Source organism: Dendropsophus ebraccatus, chromosome 4, assembly GCF_027789765.1.
Source record: "Dendropsophus ebraccatus isolate aDenEbr1 chromosome 4, aDenEbr1.pat, whole genome shotgun sequence".
NCBI lineage: Eukaryota > Metazoa > Chordata > Amphibia > Anura > Hylidae > Dendropsophus > Dendropsophus ebraccatus.
This window is the reverse complement of record NC_091457.1, coordinates 117,061,601-117,082,312: the sequence shown is the minus strand read 5'-3', so window position 1 is coordinate 117,082,312 and position 20,712 is coordinate 117,061,601. Positions and strand designations below refer to the sequence as shown.

The 20,712-nt window shown below is 46.7% G+C and overlaps 1 protein-coding gene across 4 annotated transcripts; it reads left to right on the top strand.

Moving 5' to 3' along the window:
- The first annotated feature begins 1,260 nt into the window (after nt 1-1,260).
- LOC138789899 (SRSF protein kinase 3-like) lies at nt 1,261-20,275 on the top strand. Of its 4 annotated transcripts, none has more exons than XM_069968763.1 (12): nt 1,261-1,305; nt 8,007-8,093; nt 9,012-9,120; nt 10,929-11,016; nt 13,773-13,862; nt 14,632-14,736; nt 16,367-16,529; nt 16,621-16,715; nt 17,189-17,296; nt 17,764-17,833; nt 19,825-19,917; nt 20,038-20,275. In XM_069968763.1, the coding sequence occupies exons 2-12, from the start codon at nt 8,045-8,047 to the stop codon at nt 20,220-20,222; spliced, it is 1,155 nt and encodes a 384-aa protein (XP_069824864.1). In that variant the 5' UTR covers nt 1,261-1,305; nt 8,007-8,044; the 3' UTR covers nt 20,223-20,275. The 4 variants fall into 4 exon arrangements, with proteins under 4 accessions (XP_069824864.1, XP_069824862.1, XP_069824865.1 ...); XM_069968761.1 differs by lacking the exon at nt 1,261-1,305 and adding an exon at nt 7,373-7,519; XM_069968764.1 differs by lacking the exon at nt 1,261-1,305 and adding an exon at nt 7,713-7,734.
- Nucleotides 20,276-20,712: the final 437 nt, after the last annotated feature.

Here is a 20,712-nt window from a genome sequence, read left to right as displayed (position 1 = left end):
TTTGTAATTTACTTCTATTTAAAAATCTCAAGTCTTCCCATACTTATCAGCTGATGTATGTCCTGCAGGAAATGGTGTTTTCTTTTCAGTCTGACACAGTGCTCTCTGCTGCCACCCCTGTCTTAGACAGGAACTGTCCAGAGCAGAAGAGGTTTTCAATGGGAATTTGCTGCTGCTCTGGTCAGTTCCTATCTCTGACAGAGATGGCAGCAGAGAGCACTGTGACATACAGCAGCTGATAAGTATGGGAAGACTTGAGATTTTTAAATAGAAGTAAATTACAAATCTATATAACTTTCTGAAACCAGTGGATTTTAAAGAAAAAGATTTTCGCTGGATAAACCCTTTAATATCTGTTTCTGTGTTTGAATCATTTGAACTCAATTGTGTAGAGTGTCTGTGCTCCTCTGAGCGCTGTCTCCCGACTCCCCTATAGGTATACACTTGTGGACTATGTGAGCATGCGGTTGTAATAGCAAGTACCAGTTAGGCATCATCCTACCAGAAACTACTGCATGGATGTTGCTGTATCTTTATAGCAGTGATCTTGACATCTATTATAGATGGGTTTTCCTAAGAATAGTCCATCAATGCAATTCTTTAAATCACCATCAAATCTATATATTCTGCATATATCATCCATAAACTGGATGTAATAAAGTGTGACAGTTACTGGGGAATTACATGGTCTCATTTTCTCATGTTAAGTTGCTACAATGTAACTCTATACAGAGGCCTCTAAGCCTTGGCACATACTTGTATTAAACAAGACGGTTTTACATCATAGGTGGATTTGCAGGATACTAGACGGCTGCACTGATCTGTCTGGATTACATGTAATATTCGCTGATTAACCCAGCAAAATACAGGCAGCTTTAAGTAATTTTAAGATAATACCACAATCTGCACTGTCCTATTTGGCAACATATGGATAGAGATTTAAAGGGATACAATGAGGTCAGGCACTGGCTATGTCTCATAACATTGTGCTATAGACTTCAGTCAACTTGTATTTGTTGTCCCTGTCCAGCAAGATATTCTCAGATCCGCTTAGATCTATAGTTTACCTAATGGGTGAAGTAGCGTAGTATTAAAGTGTCATTTTTGCTAAAAGTATGATCACAGGGTGACCTGCTAGTAAAACAGCCAGCAGTCAATTGTAATCTATGGCACATTGGCAGCAAGTGTTTCATTTCCCTGCAGTGCCCCCTCAGTAGAATTTAGGCATTACATAATTACCAGTGAAATCAGTGAAATCGAATGTGTATTATCCTTTCGGTATTATAGGAGTTTAGCGCTGGTAGAGTAAGTATAGTCGTCTTATAGGAAATCTGTCATATCTATATCATAAAAATCAATGTCTGTCTGTCTGTCTGTCCTTCTGTCTGTCCGTCTGTCCCATATAGACTTCCAAATGCCTGAACCGTTTGACCCCACATTTGGCACACAGATACATTGGGTGCCCGGCAGGGGCGTAGCTAATGTCTCCTGGGCCCTGGTGCGAGAGGCCAACTTGGGCCCCCCCCCCTCCTTTCACGACCAAGTGATGCTATTGGTGTGTGTGTGTATATATATATATATATATATATATACACACACACCAAGACAGATATTACCACTAACACCAGCATATTGGAAGAGAAAGTATTATCACCGTACATATTACTGCCATACTGTTACCGACCAAATCCTGTATACTGAGACCTATATTACCAGTAATACCAGTATATAGGAAGGAAACATTACTGCCACACCACAACCACTACCATCACCACCATATTGTTACTGACCAAATCCAGTACACTAAATCTCCTCATCCAGTCATATAGAGGTGGATGCAGCTGTACACAGGCTCTATACACCATATACATTACAGTGCAGATATATCAGGTGACTCACAGGGGGACGTCTTCTCTGATCGGAGTTCTTCCCTTTTCATCTTCTTCTCCATTTGCCCTGGGCCGTTATGAGAACTTCTCCGAGCCACGAATCCACAGAATCTGCCAGACAGACATATTAGTCTCCTCACTCTGGCACCATCCTCATCTATATACACACTGCACATCTGTATTGTCCCCTTTACACACTCCTTTAGTGGGTAGCCCTGACTCTATGTGACCCCCTAATAATATATGCCCCCCTCTGTGTATTCCCTCTCCCCCTATGTTGCCCCCCCCCAAATAGATGGCCCCTCTCCCCCCATGTTGCCCTCCTTATAGATGGCCCCCTCTCCCCCCACCCTCCCTTATAGATGGCCTCCTCTCCCCCCACCCTCCCTTATAGATGGTCCCCTTCCCCCCCCTCCCTTATAGATGGTCTCCTTCCCCCCCTCCCTTATAGATGGTCCCCTTCACCCCCCCTCCCTTATAGATGGTCCCCTTCACCCCCCCTCCCTTATAGATGGTCCCCTTCACCCCCCCCCCCCTTATAGATGGTCCCCTTCACCCCCCCTCCTCCCTTATAGATGGTCCCCTTCACCCCCCCCTCCTCCCTTATAGATGGTCCCCTTCACCCCCCCCTCCTCCCTTATAGATGGTCCCCTTCACCCCCCCTCCCTTATAGATGGTCCCCTTCACCCCCCCCCTCCTCCCTTATAGATGGTCCCCTTCACCCCCCCTCCCTTATAGATGGTCCCCTTCACCCCCCCTCCTCCCTTATAGATGGTCCCCTTCACCCCCCCCTCCTACCTTATAGATGGTCCCCTTCACCCCCCCCCCTCCTCCCTTATAGATGGTCCCCTTTCCCCCCACCCTCATAGATGCCCCCCTCTTTCCCCCCACCCGTACAGGCTGATAAAAAACAAAACTTAACTCACCTGACAACGCGCTCCCACGTTGATCCTCACTCCTTCGGTCTGTCCCCGGCTGCTGCGCGGCTGCCGGGGGTGTCGCGTCTTATCCCCGGCAGCGCGCGCATCCCAGAGCTCCCTGCGCGCCGGAATCGGAAGTCAGGGCCCAAGGCGCGCAGGGAGCTCTGGGATGCGTGCGCTGCCGGGGATAAGACGCAACATCCCCGGCAGCTGCGCAGCAGCCGGGGGAAGACAGAGTCGGACTCTTGTGACCGCAAGCAAAACAACGCTTGTGGTCACAAGAGTGATTGAAAGGGAGGGCCTTGCGGGCCCCCCTTTGTGGCGGGCCCGGTCGCGGCGGCGACTGGTGCCCGGGAAGGTTTTAGCGAAGGTCCTGTCCCCGCCAGATGTACAGGAGACGAGGGGGAGGGGGAAGAGCGGCGCCCCATAGAGATGAATGGGAAAATCTCCTCACTGCACACACAGGTGATATAATTAGCTGCAGCAGTAAACGGCAGTTGGAGCCTTAGCAACCAATAGGATTACTGATTTCATTTTCACAGGGAGCTGGAATTTGAATGGTTGCTAGGGAAGCTGCCTCACAACAGATTCACAGAAATAACTGGTAGACCCCCTACTCCAACTATACAGTACATGTATACAGGACCCCCTACTCCATCTATACAGTACATGTATATACAGGACCCCCTACTCCATCTATACAGTACATGTATATAAAGGACCCCCTACTCCATCTATACAGTACATGTATATACAGGGCACTACAGGTATACCAAACTGTGACTGGATAACACTGCCACACCAGACCTGACCAATACCGCCATACTGTGCTGGATAACACCGCCACACCAGACCTGACCAATACCACCATACTGTGCTGGATAACACTGTCATACCAGACCTGACCAATACCGCCATACTGTGACTGGATAACACTGCCATACCAGACCTGACAAAAACCGCCATACTGTGACTGGATAACACCATCAGACCAGACCTGACCAATACCGCCATACTGTGACTGGGTAACACCGTCACACCAGACCTGACCAATACCGCCATACTGTGCTGGATAACACTGTCATACCAGACCTGACCAATACCGCTATACTGTGACTGGATAACACTGCCATACCAGACCTGACCAATACCGCCATACTGTGACTGGATAACACCATCATATCAGACCTGACCAATACCGCCACACTGTGACTGAATAACACCGCTATACCAGACCTGACCAATACCACCATACCGTGACTGGATAACACCGCCACACCAGACGTGACCAATACCGCCATACTGTGACTGGATAACACCGCCACACCAGACCTGACCAATACTACCATATTGTGACTGGGTAACACTGTCATAACACACCTGACCAATACCACCATACTATGACTGGAAAAAACTGCTATACCAGACCTGACCAATACCGCCATTCTGTAGCTGGAAAACACTGTCATACCACACCTGACCAATGCCGCCATACTGTGACTGGATAACACTGTCATACCAGACCTGACCAATACCGCCATACTATGACTGGATAACACTGCAATACCAGACCTGACCAATACCGCCATACTGTGACTGGATAACACCACTATACCAGACCTGACCAATACCGCCACACTGTGACTGGAGAACACCGCTATACCAGACCTGACCAATACCGCCATACTGTGACTGGATAACACTGCCATACCAGACCTGACCAATACCGCCATACCCCCCTCGAAAAGACACCAGATTTTCTGGCAAGTCTGAACAGGAGGGTACTACCCCTCTGCAAGGTGCTACCCTACGCACCAGACCATGGGTGCCTAATGGTAAATACGACCCTGCAGGTATACAGGACACTACAGGTATACAGGACCCCAAAACTATACACTACAGGTGCACGGGACCTCAACCAACTATATACTACAGGTATACAGGACCCCAAACTTTACACTACAGGTATACAGGATCCCAAAACTATACACTACAGGTATACAGGACCTCCACCAACTATATACTTCAGGTATACAGGACCTCCACCAACTATATACCACAGGCATACAGGACCCCAAACTATACACTACAGGTATACAGGACCCCAAAACTATACACTACAGGTATACAGGAACTCCACCAACTATATACTACAGATATATAGGACCCCAAACTATACACTACAGGTATACAGGACCTCAAAACTATACACTACAGGTATACAGGACCTACACCAACTCTATATTACAGGTATACAGCACCTTCACCAACTCTATACTACAGGTATACAGGACCCCAAAGCTATATACTACAGGTATACAAGACCTCCACCAATTATACACTACAGGTATCCAGGACCCTCAAACTATAAACTACAGGTATACAAGACCTCCACCAACTATACACTACAGGTATACAGCACCAACTATTTACTACCGGTATACAGGACCCCCAAACTATACAGTACAGGTGTACAGGACCTTTACCAACTGTACACTGCAGGTATATAGGACCTCCCTCAACTATACACTACAGGTATACAGCCCCCCCAACTACACACTACAGGTATACAGGACCCCCCAACTATACACTATAGGTATACAGCCCCCCCAACTATGCACTACAGATATGCGAGACCCCTAAAAACTATACATTGTGGGTATACAGAACCCCTCCAACTATACACTACAGGTATACACTAATTCCACTGATTAACTCAGATGAAACAATACCTTTAGCTTGGCCTCCTGGGCACCTTAGAACTAATCTAATTAACACACTGACACTTTATATCCGGGCAGCGCCGGGTACATTTTCTAGTTAGAAATAAAGCCCAATGTGAAAGCAACAAGTTATAGAGCAGGTGTAGGGGAGAAGATTGATCTATAGTTTTGTGGGAAACCTATCTGGATAACATATTCATGTAAATATCTGGTCTTTCTGGGCTAAGTAGTCAAGTAGGTGGTCCTACTCTGTGATTGACAGCTATCTGTGTTTACGTTTGCATGTAAAAAAGAAGTAACACTGAGTAGGACCACCCACATGACTAGTGCAGTATGATCAGAGGTTTGCATGGGTAAAACACAACTTTTCCCACTATACAGCAACAAGACTATACAGCACTCTCCTCAGCTTCTCCTGCTTTATAACATGCTGTCTGAAGATTGGACTGCATTGTCAACATCACAGGTTCCCTTTAATATATTAGCCTTATGGGGTTGTCGGTCACAGTTATTAGTGTACTTTGTTGAAGGAAAAGTTTGTGTTGTTATCTGGAGATCCAATTGTTTGTATAGAGGCAACTTCAGGACAGGCAGCTCTGTAGCAAAGACTGCTGATCAAAGATATGAGACTGTACAGGCTAAAACAGGACTACCTAGTCCTGTCCTGGTTCCCTATGTCAATTGTAAGACCCCTGGCAATAAATAGGTAATCACATCCCACTAACTGGACCCCCAGCAATTGGTTATCTGCAAGGGAAACAAAGCAACCAGCGTTCAATTTTCCAACAGCGCCATCATAGGGGTATATTAAAGTACAGTGGTACCTCTGTTCTTGAACTTAATTGGTTCCGGAAGGCAGTTTGAGAACCGATCAGTCTGAGAACCAAGCAGTGTTTTCCCATAGGAAATAATGTAAATGTGATTAATTGGTTTCAGCAGCCACCAATAATTACCTACAATACTCATTTATTACATTGAAAAGTGCCCAGTTTAATCTCTACAGTACAGTACAGAACAGCAATATACTGTACAGGACATTATACACAAGAAATGTTCAACAAAACCAGCAATAATAGTACAGTAGTCACTAACTACTTACTCATCCTCTACTGTATAGTGCCCCCCCACCCCAGCACAGTGTCACGGCCGCGGCGGCGTCCCGTGCTCCGGGCCGCCGCCGCGACTCCTCTTCCCCATGCAGCAGCCGGTGTCCATAGGCAGGGACCCGGCGCTGCTGTTACTTCGGCCCTCACCTCTCCACGCTCCTGTCCGTCGCTGTGCCGTCCGGCGCGCGCGTCCCCGCCTCCTAGGGCGCGCGCGCCGGCTGTCTCAGATTTAAAGGGGCAGTGCGCTCCTAATTGGTCATGCACACAATCACTCCCTATAAATTCCAGCCCTGCCCCACTGCAGGTGTTGGAGCCTCTACATGCTTCCCATAGCGTTTGGCCCAGCTCCTTGTTGTTTCCTGATCCCTGTCCGCTACCTGGTCCCCACTCCTTGTTTCTGGTTCCTGCTTCCCCGTTACACTTTAGTTCCTGTGTTCTGCCTGTCACGTGCGGTCTCACCTACAGACCATTGCCAGTACCATCTCCTGCCTACGGCTCCTGCCACGCCTCGCCTGCCGTCACCAGCAACCAAGCCAGGGGTAGCGACCTGGGGGTCGCCTGCCGCAGCAAGTCCATCCCGCCTTGCGGCGGGCTCTGGTGAAAACCAGCGGCCCCTTAGACTCCGCTCCCTGGTGAGGTTAGTGCCATTGCTGGTGACGGTCCAGTGGATCCACTAGTCCAGGCGTTACACACAGTACAGGATGGGAGATGGTGGTGCACTGACTGTACTACTACTGTGCTGTATATGCACTATAGAAGTCTTATACTGTACTGTACTGTATGTGAAGCCTCACCAGTGCTAAACTCACCAGGTACAACCCACCATCCACACTCACTAAAACATTTGAATACCAAGCAAAGTTCCCTATTGCTACTTCCAGGTAAATTTTCGTTCGAACGCGAACAGTTAAAGTTCCAAATTTTTAGAGCACCGAGGTAATACTGTAGTAAATGGGTTTTCTAAACCAGACTAGACCTTCAATTGATCGAATTTGTAAAATAGTCATGGCTGGGCACTGCCATCCTGACACATGGTCACCCCCTTCTCCCACACGTTCTTGTCTTCTTCAGAATTGGATTTGTATCAGAGCAGAAGGTGCATGTGGATCATCTTGGCACTACTGCCCCTTCTATTAGCCTTATCCTCACTGTAACATCTGAGCTCCTCAATGCCAGAATGAAATGCCAGACCCCTGAACAGTCTTGGCAGTTTCCTGAGTTTACAAGGACCTGAGAAGAGGGTTAAAGGGTCCTCAAGGACAGCAGGAGGCAGCTGCAGACACGGATGGGTGATCTGAGATTATCACATGATAATATATATATATAACATGCATGCACATTAATTCCCAGCATATGATTGCATTTTAGGCACAAGTTACCTGCTTAAGGACAAAAGACCTTCTAATATGTCTGATAAAGATGGTGCCCAGGAGAACCCTGCAGAGTATTGCCCAGGTGAGTGTAATATTAGCTTATTAATAATATGGAAGAAAGAACCTTATAGCTGTAGATTGTTTAACTTAGCCCTAAATATCTGAGTCCCTAAATGGAACAATGTCATACAAAGAAACAGACTAAGAAGCCTTTGAAGTAACCTGTCATCACTTTCATGCTGCCTGAAACGTGATCCATTTCGGTGGTACACGAAAGCCATGGTTGATAGATCTCTCTTTGCTTTGCTATAGGGAGAGATCTAGCAGTATTCGTATGTGTAACGCCTGGAGTCGTGGATCCACCGAACCGTAACTAGCGATGGCAGTAACCGCACCAGGGAGCGGAGTCTAATGGGAAAGGCGGGATGGACTTGCAGGCGACCCCCAGGTTGCTACCCCTGGCTTGGTTGCTAGTGACAGCAGGCAAGGCGTTGCAGGAGCAGTAGGCAGAAGATAGTGCGGGCAGAGGTCTGTAGGCGGAACCGCAGGTGGCAGGAAGTACTCAGGAACAATGGTTAAGCAGCGGACAGGGGCTAGGGACCCGGACAGCGGACAGGAACTAGGAACAAGGACTGAGGTCAGGAACAGGGAGCTGGGTCAAACGCTATGGGAAGCATGTAGTGGGGCAGGGCTGGAACTTATAGGAGAGTGTGATGTGCGAGAACCAATTAGGGGCGGACTGCCCCTTTAACTCTGAGACAGCCGGCGCGCGCGCCCTAGGAGGCAGGGACGCGCGCACCGGCCGCCACAGCGACGAACAGGAGCGGGGCGAGGTGAGGTGCCCCCAGGGGCTGAAGTGGCAGCAGCGCCAGGTGCCTGCATGTGGACACCAGCGGCTGCAGGACAGGGTGAGGAGGTGCGGCGGCGGTCCGGAGCGCGGGACCCCGCCGCAGCCCTGACAGTATGTCCAGGGCTAAGACCTGTTTTTTGCTCCTCCTAGGAGGATACCATCCAGTGCAAACTGGGGAGACACTGAACAGAAGATACCAAGTCATTCACAAGGTTGGCTGGGGCTATTTCTCCACTGTATGGCTCTGCCATGATTTACAGTAAGTGGCTTTTCCTATTGCTAGATGTGTCTTCTGACTATTGTTTCCTCTATTCTGCACCTACGCAGACTCCCTGATTTTTTTGATTCAGTACAGTGTTTATTAAAGGGGTCTTCCAAGTTAATGAAAAATTTGACCAGGAGAGGGGATGGTAGGAGAAACTACCCTTGCTCCAGATGGAAGACAATGCACTCTAAAATTTACAAATGGCAAAATAAATTTACAGTTATTTGCCATTTGCAACTAGCACTCTTCTGCAGCACTCAGCAAGCTCCATCATACATAAGGGCATGCTCACACTACAGAATCGGCGCCAAAATTGCGCTCTAAACCCCTGCCCACAGACCCCGCGCAGACTCCTGCCTGCTATCTCTGCCAATGGGAGTCCTTGCACGCCTCCGCTCTCCCCGCCCCCCCCCCGCTCAAAGAATTGACATGTCAATTCTTTGAGAGGAGAGGCACAGAGAGCAGAGGCGCACAAGGCCTCCCATTAAAAGAGATAGCAGACAGGACTCTGCGGACAGAAGTCTGCGGACAGAAGTTCCGAGTGGAATTTCGCGCTGATCCGTAGTGTAAGCATGCCCTAAGGGTTGTCTGTTTGTTGCTCAGCCATATACTTTGCCATGTCATGTACTGGTAGGGAGTTAGATAGAGGGTATCATCGCTTCTCGTCCTTATCAGTTTAATATCTGATGCATCCCCTATCTGGGTACTATATATTAAATGCTTTCCAGGCATTGACCTGGTATTGCAGTGCGTCAAGTTCAGTGCACAAAAATAGAGAGGATATCATGTACTTGGAGGGAGTATGAGATGGGAGATTTACAAGGGCAGCTTCAAATGCTCCAGAGAGTGACCAAAATGGCCAATGTTCCCTGTTCACACCTCTATTTGCAACTAGCTCTGCTGTCGCATTTACCTAGTTAAAGGGAATCTGTCACTAGGTTTATGTCGCTTTAAATGAGGGCAGCATAAACTAGTGATATAAATGCTGAACAGATCGGTGTATTACTTACATCATTCTGTCCATCCGTTCTCCTAATATGCAGGAGAATGGGATTATTGCTGCACCCCTCCCCCGCCTTTAAGCTCTACTAGGCATTGCTCCCACCTAGCCTGCTCCACACTTATGATGGGGAACACCCCAAAACAGCTGTCTGTGGATGGATACCTGGCCTTGGTTTATCCCTTGTCATTACATTGACTTATAGGGCCACTTAATATGGTGGTTTTGGTGGTTTCCTTACAGGAGCCACCCCTTGGCTGGGTCCTTCCCGGAGGGATATCTGGCTAGTCCTGTGTTTCGAGACTCTTCGATGAGGCTCGATGGGCTCTTCTTTTGCATATTCATGTTACCCAGGGGGCAATGCACCTAGGATTTCACTGCATTGAGTGCTTTCACTAGCAGCTGGCAGTGTTATCGTTTGTCTGGTCTCCCTGTTTCTCTTATCAGCTGCTCATTGACAGCTGACTGACTATACACAGCATGGATAGATAACTGCCGATCAGCAGCTGGTGGGTGAAGTTTTCTGCTTCCCATGAATATTCAGGACTACTGGGCTTGTGCACATAATGGAGAGGACTACTTATTGTCCATGTTATTAAGGAGGATATTTTTGGATCAGCTGCACAGAATAATGTGAGTGACACTTCATTCTGTTCAGCTTCTCTGTCAGGATTATGCTACCCTGACAGCACAAACCTACTGACAGAGTCTCTTTAAATATATGGGTTTGGTCTCGGGTTTGATTCAAAGATGTGATCTGGGATGCATGCTAGCAAGTTATTTGATGATTTTGTAATTTCAGGAAGAAGAAATATGTTGCAGTCAAAATATCAAAGAGTGGGAAAAAGTTTAATGAGTCTGCACTGGATGAAATTGCACTGCTGAACTGTGTAAGAACTTGCCTATGTCTGCTCCATCAGTCACACCCAGTGCTGCATTCAGAATTCTGTTGACTATAAGTCCTTTTACATGGACCAATGGGCTGCAAATAATGACCACTGATCTTCATAATCGGTGCTCATTTACTTAACCTTAACAAGAGTTATGTAACCAAGGGGCCAGGCCACACTAAGGGTTAGGGCTGGGCGATATGGGCAAAAAATAAAATCTCGATTTTTTTAAAATTTTTTGACGATTCTCGATTTAAATCTCGATTTTTTTTCCTTTTTTGCTAAATAAACAGAACATTTTCTCCCTGCAGCATCAGATACTATTTTAATATTTTAGACAACAACTGTATTGATTTCCAGTGTAACAGAGGCCCCATATAGTATAGGAAATCATGTTTGTGCCTCCATCTACGTTGGGTGTAGGAGTGGAGGTATAGTGGATAAGGGGTGTAGTAGTACAGGTATAGATGAGGGGTGACTGGGGTAAAACTGAAGGGGACTGGGGTGACACTAAAGGGGACTGGGGTGACACTGGGGGACACTAAAGGGGACTGGGGGACACTAAAGGGGACTGGGGTGACCCTGGGGGACTGGAGGGACAATGGGGGACACTAAAGGGGACTGGGGTGACACTGGGGGACACTAAAGGGGACTGGGGTGACACTAAAGGGGACTGGGGTGACACTGGGGGACACTAAAGGGGACTGGGGTGACACTAAAGGGGACTGGGGTGACACTGGGGGACTGGAGGGACAATGGGGGACACTAAAGGGGACTGGGGGGACACTGAGGGGACTGGGGGGACACTGAGGGGACTGGGGGGACACTGAGGGAACACTGAGGGGATTGGGGGGGACACTGAGGGAACAATGAGGGGACTGGGGGGGACACACTGAAGGGGACTGGGGGGGACACTGAAGGGGACTGGGGGGGGACACTGAAGGGGACTGGGGGGGGACACACTGAAGGGGACGGGGGGGACACTGAGGGAACAATGAGGGGACGGGGGGGACACTGAAGGGGACTGGGGGGGGACACTGAAGGGGACTGGGGGGGACACTGAAGGGGACTGGGGGGGGACACTGAAGGGGACTGGGGGGACACTGAGGGGACACTGAGGGGACTGGGGGGACACTGAGGGGACTGGGAAGGACACTGAGGGAACACTGAGGGGATTGGGGGGGGACACTGAGGGAACAATGAGGGGACTGGGGGGGACACACTGAAGGGGACTGGGGGGGGGGACACTGAAGGGGACTGGGGGGGGACACACTGAAGGGGACGGGGGGGACACTGAGGGAACAATAAGGGGACGGGGGGGACACTGAAGGGGACTGGGGGGGGACACTGAAGGGGACTGGGGGGGGACACTGAGGGAACAATGAGAGGATTGGGGGGACACTGAGGGGACTGGGGGGGACACTGAAGGGGACTGGGGGGGGACACTGAAGGGGACTGGGGGGGGACACTGAGGGAACAATGAGGGGAGTGGGGGGACACTGAGGGGACTGGGGGGTGACTGGTGCAGCTGGAGGTGATTGGAGCAGGAGGGCACATAAATCTCCTCCTCCTCTCACCTCCACACACACGCTCCCCTCCCGGCCAGACGTGGAGGTCCCGGGTCTGTGGAGGAGGAGGCCGCAGGGACTACAGTAGGTGGTGATCGCATAGCTGCGGGTCACGGAGCTATACAGCGGGAACGGGGGTCTGCACCGAGCCCCCCGTTCCCGCTGTATAGCTCCGTGACCCGCAGCGCCGCGATCACCACCTACTGTAGTCCCTGCGGCCTCCTCCTCCACAGACCCGGGACCTCCATATCTGGCCGGGAGGGGAGTGGGACGCTCAGTGGAAGGGGCGGGGGCAGATCAGCGGCGGCGCTGTCAGTGGCTGGAGGCCGCCGGCACTGCACCGCCCCTCTCCAGCCTGGCCACCCAGCATCTTCTCCCCGCTCACCCACACCGCCCCTCTACGGCTCTCCCGCCGGCCTGCACCGCAACCCCCCTTCTCTCAGCTCCTCCCCGGCACCGCAGCCCGAAATGATTTTTTGTGAAAATCGAATTTACGATTTTCACAAAAAATCAAATCGATTTCAACGTTCTGGACGATTAATCGAATTAATTCGATTAATCGCCCAGCCCTACTAAGGGTATGTTCACACTGAGAAAACCAGTACAAATTTCAAGTGGAACCCCTGCCGCGGACTCTGCTCAGAACCCTGCCTGCCTCAGTGTCTCAATGTAATCTGTTGCATGCCTCTGCTCTCTGCCGCTCTCCGCTCAAAGAATTGAAATGTCAATTCTTTAAGCGGAGAGTGGAAGCACGCAACAGATTACATTGAGACACTGAGGTAGGCGGGATTCTGAGTGGAGTCCGTGGCAGGGGTTCCGCCTGTTTTCCTCAGCGTAAACATACACTAATGGTTGCTAGTTCATTTGTTCAGCTTCACATCAGCTATAGGTAACGTGTGGCTGACAGCAATAGTTTGAATGGCCGCACCAAAAATCCAATGAGCCAATGAATAAGTGTTTGCTCATTCCTCGGTAGATCACTGGCCCTTTTACACAGGCTCATAACTGGGAGCAATAATAATTCCTAGGAACATTTATTTGCCAGATAATTATCACTTGGGATCTCTCAGCTCTGAGCTGATAGACATATCCTACCAAGCAGATTGATCAATCTGACATACGAGAACCCAGAAAAATGACACATATAAATATCCATTACTGGTAATCTTCTATTTTTTATGCACTTAGGTAAACGGAGCACGGAAGAAAGAATCTCAAGGAGAGAACATCATACACTTTCTACATGACTTTAAACTCATTGGAGAAAATGGTCTTCATATCCTTCTCATTACAGCAAACACAGTAACAGAGTCCAGCTCTGACAGCATAATGTGTAGCATATAAATGATATTTGATGAACTAACATTAATAACAGCATACCATAATGGCCACAGTCAGAGCCAGCCTGGGCAACTACAGAGCATCCACCAGGTCTGGTTCAATTTATCTATATATATCTATTCAATGACCTTATAAATAGACCTGTGGGATTCCCAACTCTTAAGAAAACAGGGATCTTCTGATGGTTGTTTCTCAATCCTGGGCAGACCAGAATTGGAGAAGCATATGTGTGGCTCTTTCTTTTAAAGGCTAATTGAATTTGCTGTCTTGACAATTCCTTTAGACTGTCTTCCATGTGGTGGCTATTGGTCAGAAGGGGTCCAGGTTTCAGAGGTAGATTGAGGGTCCCCACGTAATGTAAGCCATTCCAGACTACAGTGGTCTGTTCAGTCAATGGACATTCTTTCTCATATCTACTCATCAGGCCAACAAACCGTTCATACGGAAACTCTAAAATGACTGGGTTATTGAAGCCAACACTAAAGAAAGTTTACTTTCCAGCATTGGTGCTCCTGCCCCCGTAGTTTACCACTTCCTTCATTGTCACAATTAAATAATTGAAGTAATTTGTGTTATGCATCAGCCAAAAAGTAAATGCAAATAGTGTAGATATAGGGGTTACTTCAGGAACAGTGGTGGTATTAGGAATCTCTAGTTGCCTGTGTGACACTGTTAAAGTAAATGAATCCATAACTCATATCTACATGTCTGTCTGGTGTTTGAGCTGCTGGGACCTTCTCTCCTACATCTGATGAAAAACTATGGGCCAAAGGGTCTCCCATTGACGTGTGTGAAGAGGATACTGCAGCAGGTATGTACAACTGCATAAGACGGTCTTGCAGGGGCAAACTCGCCACTTTTGAACACTGCCGAAGGCCACACAAATTCATAAGCCCTAGAAATTGACTCACCTGAGACATTGGTAGCATATATCACTATTATGTTCCACCAATGCCAAATTGGTGGTTTCTGACCACTGCAGTCCCCATGATAGCAGTTGTTGGATCTGCTAGGGTTGTGTGGGCACATGTGTATAATGGCTACAGTGACTGGTAAGGCCTTTGTGACTTTTAAATGCCTTTCTGTCTTGTATATAAAATAACAACAGTATATAGAACCATATGGGAGGTAGCACTGACCCTATCTACTGCTATACTCCACAGTATGCCTATTCTTTACATGCATGTGATATGGGTCTGATTGTAATACACACATTTATTTACTGTGCTTAGCCTACAGTCACAACTGATAGAACTTCAAGTGCTCCCATCTTTCTCAGACTGTGAATAACAAACGTGTTCAATTATTAATACTCCATTAGTGTTATTTAACCATCATTCATCTACACAACATGGGCTGGATGCCGACCTCAGCATGTTCCAGCACTACATCACACTGCCAGCAGCTATTACAGAGTCCCTCTAAATTCACTTTTTTGTCTACCTGGAAAGGAGTCCCAGATTTCCCCACCTGGCTTTGGGAGCTCCTCACCTCTCACTGTACATGTAATGAAGCAGGGCGTACTCTCAAAAACTTACTGATCACATAGATCCCACAGGGAGATGGTGAGGCTACAGGTGTCCCTCATCGGCTGTCAGTCAAATACAACTTATTGGCTTCATTACAGTCCTTGGCACAAATGAACACATGCTGGTTGTTTAGTACCCCAAAACTAGCAGACAGGTTTCATTTAATGTCCCAGCACTGTCATGGTTAGTGTCCAGGAGGCAGGCTTCTTCTTGTTAGGTGCACAGAGCTCCCAGTATTGACTTTCCCTGTCCTCAGCCATGATTGACGGCTCTAATGTCCAGTCAGAAGACTATTGTCAAACATAGCTGAGAGAAGTGGCTGGTGAAGCACAACACAGGGAGCTCTGGACACCTAAAGAGAAGGGCCCGCCTCCTTGGCACTTGCCATGGTGACAGCCAGGACATTAAATACTCCTCTCCTGACCTCTGATGGCTCAACATTGCTGACAAACTCCATTTAAAAGCAAAGTTCTAATGTTCTCAGCTTTATTTGCTTGTATTATACATAATAGCGTAAAAGGAAGTTTTTCAGCGGTAAAGGATTCATCATGATATAACGGATGTTACGTTATCATGTATAATATATTACAGAGGAGAAATAAGCATACAGAATGGATTTCTAGCTCTTGGGGAATTTAAGCTTGTAAAATATAATATTATGGCCTTGTAGTTTCTCCTAAAATCCATGAAACTGGTTCTGTAGTTACTGACATTGCTGTATTTTCTGGGGAAACCAAGTAGATCCCAATGGTTCCTCAATGGTTTAGGGGTCCCTCTTTCATCTTGTAAACAGGCAGTGAACCCCAAATGATGTCATCACTGGGGCAAATGACTTCAATGAAAGCTTTTAAAACCCAACCAGCTGATTGGCTGATCCCATGTTCTAAATATGAAATCTCTGGTGTCTCTAAGGTACTTCAAGGTCTGGACTTTCTTCACAAGAATTGCCGCATCATCCATACTGATGTTAAGCCAGAAAACATACTTGTGTGTGTAAAGGCGGACAACTTTCAGCGGTATATGGCACAGGCAGAAATCTGGAACCGCAACAGAGCCCATGGAGGTGCTGAAAATGGTATGACCATGACTGCTGCTAATATCTTTATGGGAAGATCTTTCACAAGGCCTGGTCAGGTTAACAACACTGTATCAATGTATCGTTCTAGGGGTTGATGCCAACTTCTTAACTCATCTATTTGAAACTGGAAATGCCGACATGCTTGGGGTGAAAATTGCAGATTTGGGCAGTGCATGTTGGACAGTAAGTCATCCAATGTTATGATGGGTGGAGATTCATAATGGGTGGAGATGGTCTTCAAAGGGAAGCTTGTGGCCATGAAAATAAATGGACTCTATACGTTAACCATAGATTTCCATTTTGCAGGTTTGATTGTTTTCTATACCGTATATAATCCCCTTTAGGCAAAATGTTAGGGACAATAGCCACTTGCTTAGAATGTTGTGTCCGAGATTTCCAGGGAAGGACATCTCTGAATGCAAATGAGCTGCTCTGTAATTTTGGGTTAAGGAAAAGATAGGACTTTGTACAAGGTTATAAAACTATATTGGGGCACGATCTACAGGGGTGGGTTTATTTATTAAACAGTTCTTCAAGGACAATTAGATGATCAATAGGGGTGACAGTAGCCAGACCCCTATTATCCTAAGAAAAATTCCTGGAAAACCCCATTTCATGCATAATGCAGAGTTTAACTGTGTGCTTCTATTTTCCAGTACAAACCATTCTCTGAAGAGATCCAAACACAGCAATACAGAGCACTGGAAGTCCTGCTGGGCTCTGGATACAGTACCCCCGCCGATATATGGAGTACAGCGTGTATGGTATTAACACTTCACCATTCTGTTTTTGAATTAAAGTATGTTTAATGTAATTGAGTAATTTTGATTTTTTGATTAGACATTGGTCTAGCACCATCACATATGTGATTTACCAGCTCAGTCCTGAAAGTGAATGTCAACTGAACAACTGAACACTGATTTTCCTCATAGTAATAGCGATGTAATAAAACTATGGATTCCTGTAGCCACCACTAGAGGGAGCTTGGGAGCTTATTGCATACAGTTTGTACATTCAATTTACCCATATGTATGCAAGGGTTAAAATGCTGCCTGTTGTACTCCAGTGCTTGATGGAAAATGGTGTTGCAGCCCCTTACATTAGGGATTTCTGATGTTTTTTTTTATGTACAAATAATTATGTGTATTTCTGAATTTTAGCAGAGGATGTCATGGATTACTATGGATCTATTACATATTTGGGTATTTAAGAGTATAACATATTTCTCTAGGCATTTGAAATGACTACTTCCTGCTACCTGTTTGAGCCACAAGCTGGAGAAAACTTCTCAAGAAATGAAGGTAGGTACCAGCTCCTTGGTTTCCTTGAGATGTTCTTGTAATGGATGCAGTTTTAAGGCATGCAACTCCTAGCACGTTCAATTAGAATTGTTCTACAGGGTTAAATGTTCACGGTTGTTGTAAACAACTTCAATCTATGTGATATCCAAGAGGAAAGGCTTTCCTTCATCTCATCCACTTGTTAAAGGGATACTCCAGGCAAAGCTAAAAAACATATATAAGGAGGGCAGGGGGATGGTTGGCACATAGTAAAGAAGTAATTTCATTAATCCTGGTGCCCCCGCAGTGCAGTGCCACCACTCACAGTCACCTGACGATCTCCTGAAGCTCCCGATCATGTGATGCTACAGTCCCACTAAGAAATACCAACTCAGCCAGTCAGTGACTTAGGGAGGACACCTGTACAGTCACTGACTGGCTGAGCAGGCAGTCTGGTAGTGTTGTGAGGGCACAGAAATTTATTAGCGGAGGCTGATAGAGCTTTGGCTGCGGGGGCACCAGGATGGGTAAGTGTAACTTTTTTATGTGCCAATCACCCTCTGCCCTCCTTGTTTCCTTTGCCCAGAGTACCTCTTTGGGTTTAGGGCAGCTGTGCCTTGTGCTCCTATTGCTGTAGGTCCACAGTCCACAATGTAAGGCCTTATTCACACGTTCCATAAATTTTTCCGTAATTGCAGATCCACAATTATGGACAAATTCAGGGCCCATTGATTTCTATAGGGCTATATACGCTATATATATCAGTAGTTTTACCCATCCACAATCTGTGTCGCAAAAATACAGGACATGTCCTAGTAGGGGGCGTAATTTGGGCATGGATTAGCCAATAGAAGTCTATGGAATCTGCATTTTTTTAAGACGTTAAGGATGTAATGTCCGTAATGTCCACAAGAAATATGAATCGCCTTAAAGGGGAACTCTGGATAAGAAAAACTTGTTTTCTATTAAAAGTACATTAAAAGTTATATAGATGTGTCTATATAATGTATTACCATATCTGTACGATTCTGCCACACTGGTAGCTGATAGAAATCCAGGAAGTGAAAAAAAAAATGGCCTCTGTGCCAATTCACATTGTCTCCTGCTCCCACTGCTATCCCCCCCCTAGGAGACAAATCTTCTATGCCTCTGTCTCACATTGTGTGTGTTTGCTGATGATGCAGACAGGGGGCAGGGCGTGATCTCACAGGAGGTTTGGCTGGATCCCCACATCCCCTGAGTGATCCACCATCTCTGAATGGCCAGAAGCAGGTGCAGCACTAGTTTTACTGATTGTGATGGGTGGGGGACTGTGATGATCAGCTGAGGGAAAGCATTGCATTCTGGGAACTGCTCAACCAGGAAGGACAGAAACACAATACAGACCAAAAATCCGCCAAACAAATGGATTTTTGGTAGTTTCAAATCAGGGATAGACAGGTAAGTAATACTATATGCTTCTGCAGTAGTTTTATTTTTTAACCTCTACCTGGAGTTCCCCTCTCATTTAAAACTATTACCTTCCCATTTTTTGAATATCCGCAAAAAATATGGATTTCGGATGTACTTCTGATGCATTACGGACACGTTTTTTGCGGGTTGTGGAGGAAGATTTAGGACATAATATACAGTCCTGAAAAATTCCTGAACGTGTGACTGAGGCCCAACCCACCCCTCATCCTGCTATTTCTTTTATTCTTTTATTTCTGCTTGCATTGCACTTTGCAAACCCAAAGCATCAGCAACCTCTTCTCCTTCCACACGCCAGCTATAGATCTATAGTAGCAGTGTAATGTGTAAATCATCAGACCAGCACTATGTCATTGCATAGCAGAGAGGAAAACATAATGTGAACATATCTCAAAGACAGACCTTGCCATAACAATACAGATCCCACAGTATTACCTGCACAGGCCCTAACATGGCAATGAGAACAGGATTGTACGGTGAGAACATTTTCTGTGGAAATAAGCGAGGTGATTATTCTTTTTAAGTTATTTTTTATATTTCAGATCATATTGCCTGTATTATTGAACTGCTCGGACGCATACCACCAAAAATTGCCTTTTCAGGGAAAAACTCTGCAACATTTTTCAACAAGCAAGGTGTGTGATGAAATGTTTATTATGGCCTAAAATACACCTGGGGTCGAGCAGCATTGTGTTTATTGTAACAATACCATGCTAGTTCTATTTTTAGCCTTTTTTCTGTGTGTTCCACTACAGGTGACCTCCTACGGATTCCATATTTATACCCCTGCGGCCTGTACGACAATCTGGTCAACCGGCACAAGTGGCAAAAGAACGAGGCGCTCATATTTGCCAGTTTCCTATTACCCATGCTGGAATATTATCCAGAAAAGAGGGCATCAGCTGAGAAATGTCTGGAGCATCCATGGTTACAGTCCTGAGATCGCAGCTACATATCACTTTATTTCTATTTTTATACTTTACATTGACGTTCAGCACAAAGGAACAATAATAAAATATTTTGTGCAAAAATCAGTCCCTGGACCTGAGATTACGTTTGTAATGATAAAGGGCTTATCCGGGGGGTAATTTTAAAGGGGTTATGAAGGATTAAAGAAGGCACAGCTACATTCTTGCAAAAACAGTGCCACCCCTGTCCTCACGTTGTGTGTGTTATTGCAGTTAAGCCCCACAATGCTTTATTTTGGCTGTTTTACGGCTGCCTTTTTGGATAGCCATCAGGAGCGTTATACAAATAATGGCTGTATCTTCATTTCAAAATGACGTCCAAAAAAGCAGCTGTAAAACAGCCAAAATAAGACGTGATGGAAAAATAGCCGAAGGCCACAATCCCACAACGGCCATTTGACAGCCCATGACATGGCCCAAATGACATGGCCGTTTGACAGCCCGTTGACATGTTCCAAATAA

What these genes read in the sequence shown, in the direction of transcription:
- LOC138789899 (XM_069968761.1), top strand. Translation starts at nt 7,384, where the DNA reads ATGCACTATAGAAGTCTTATACTGTACTGTACTGTATGTGAAGCCTCA. An exon ending in TGGCTCTGCCATGATTTACA is followed by an intron (nt 9,121 to 10,928) that starts GTAAGTGGCTTT and finishes TTGTAATTTCAG; the next exon opens with GAAGAAGAAATATGTTGCAG. An exon ending in TTGGAGAAAATGGTCTTCAT is followed by an intron (nt 13,863 to 14,631) that starts ATCCTTCTCATT and finishes TCATATCTACAT; the next exon opens with GTCTGTCTGGTGTTTGAGCT.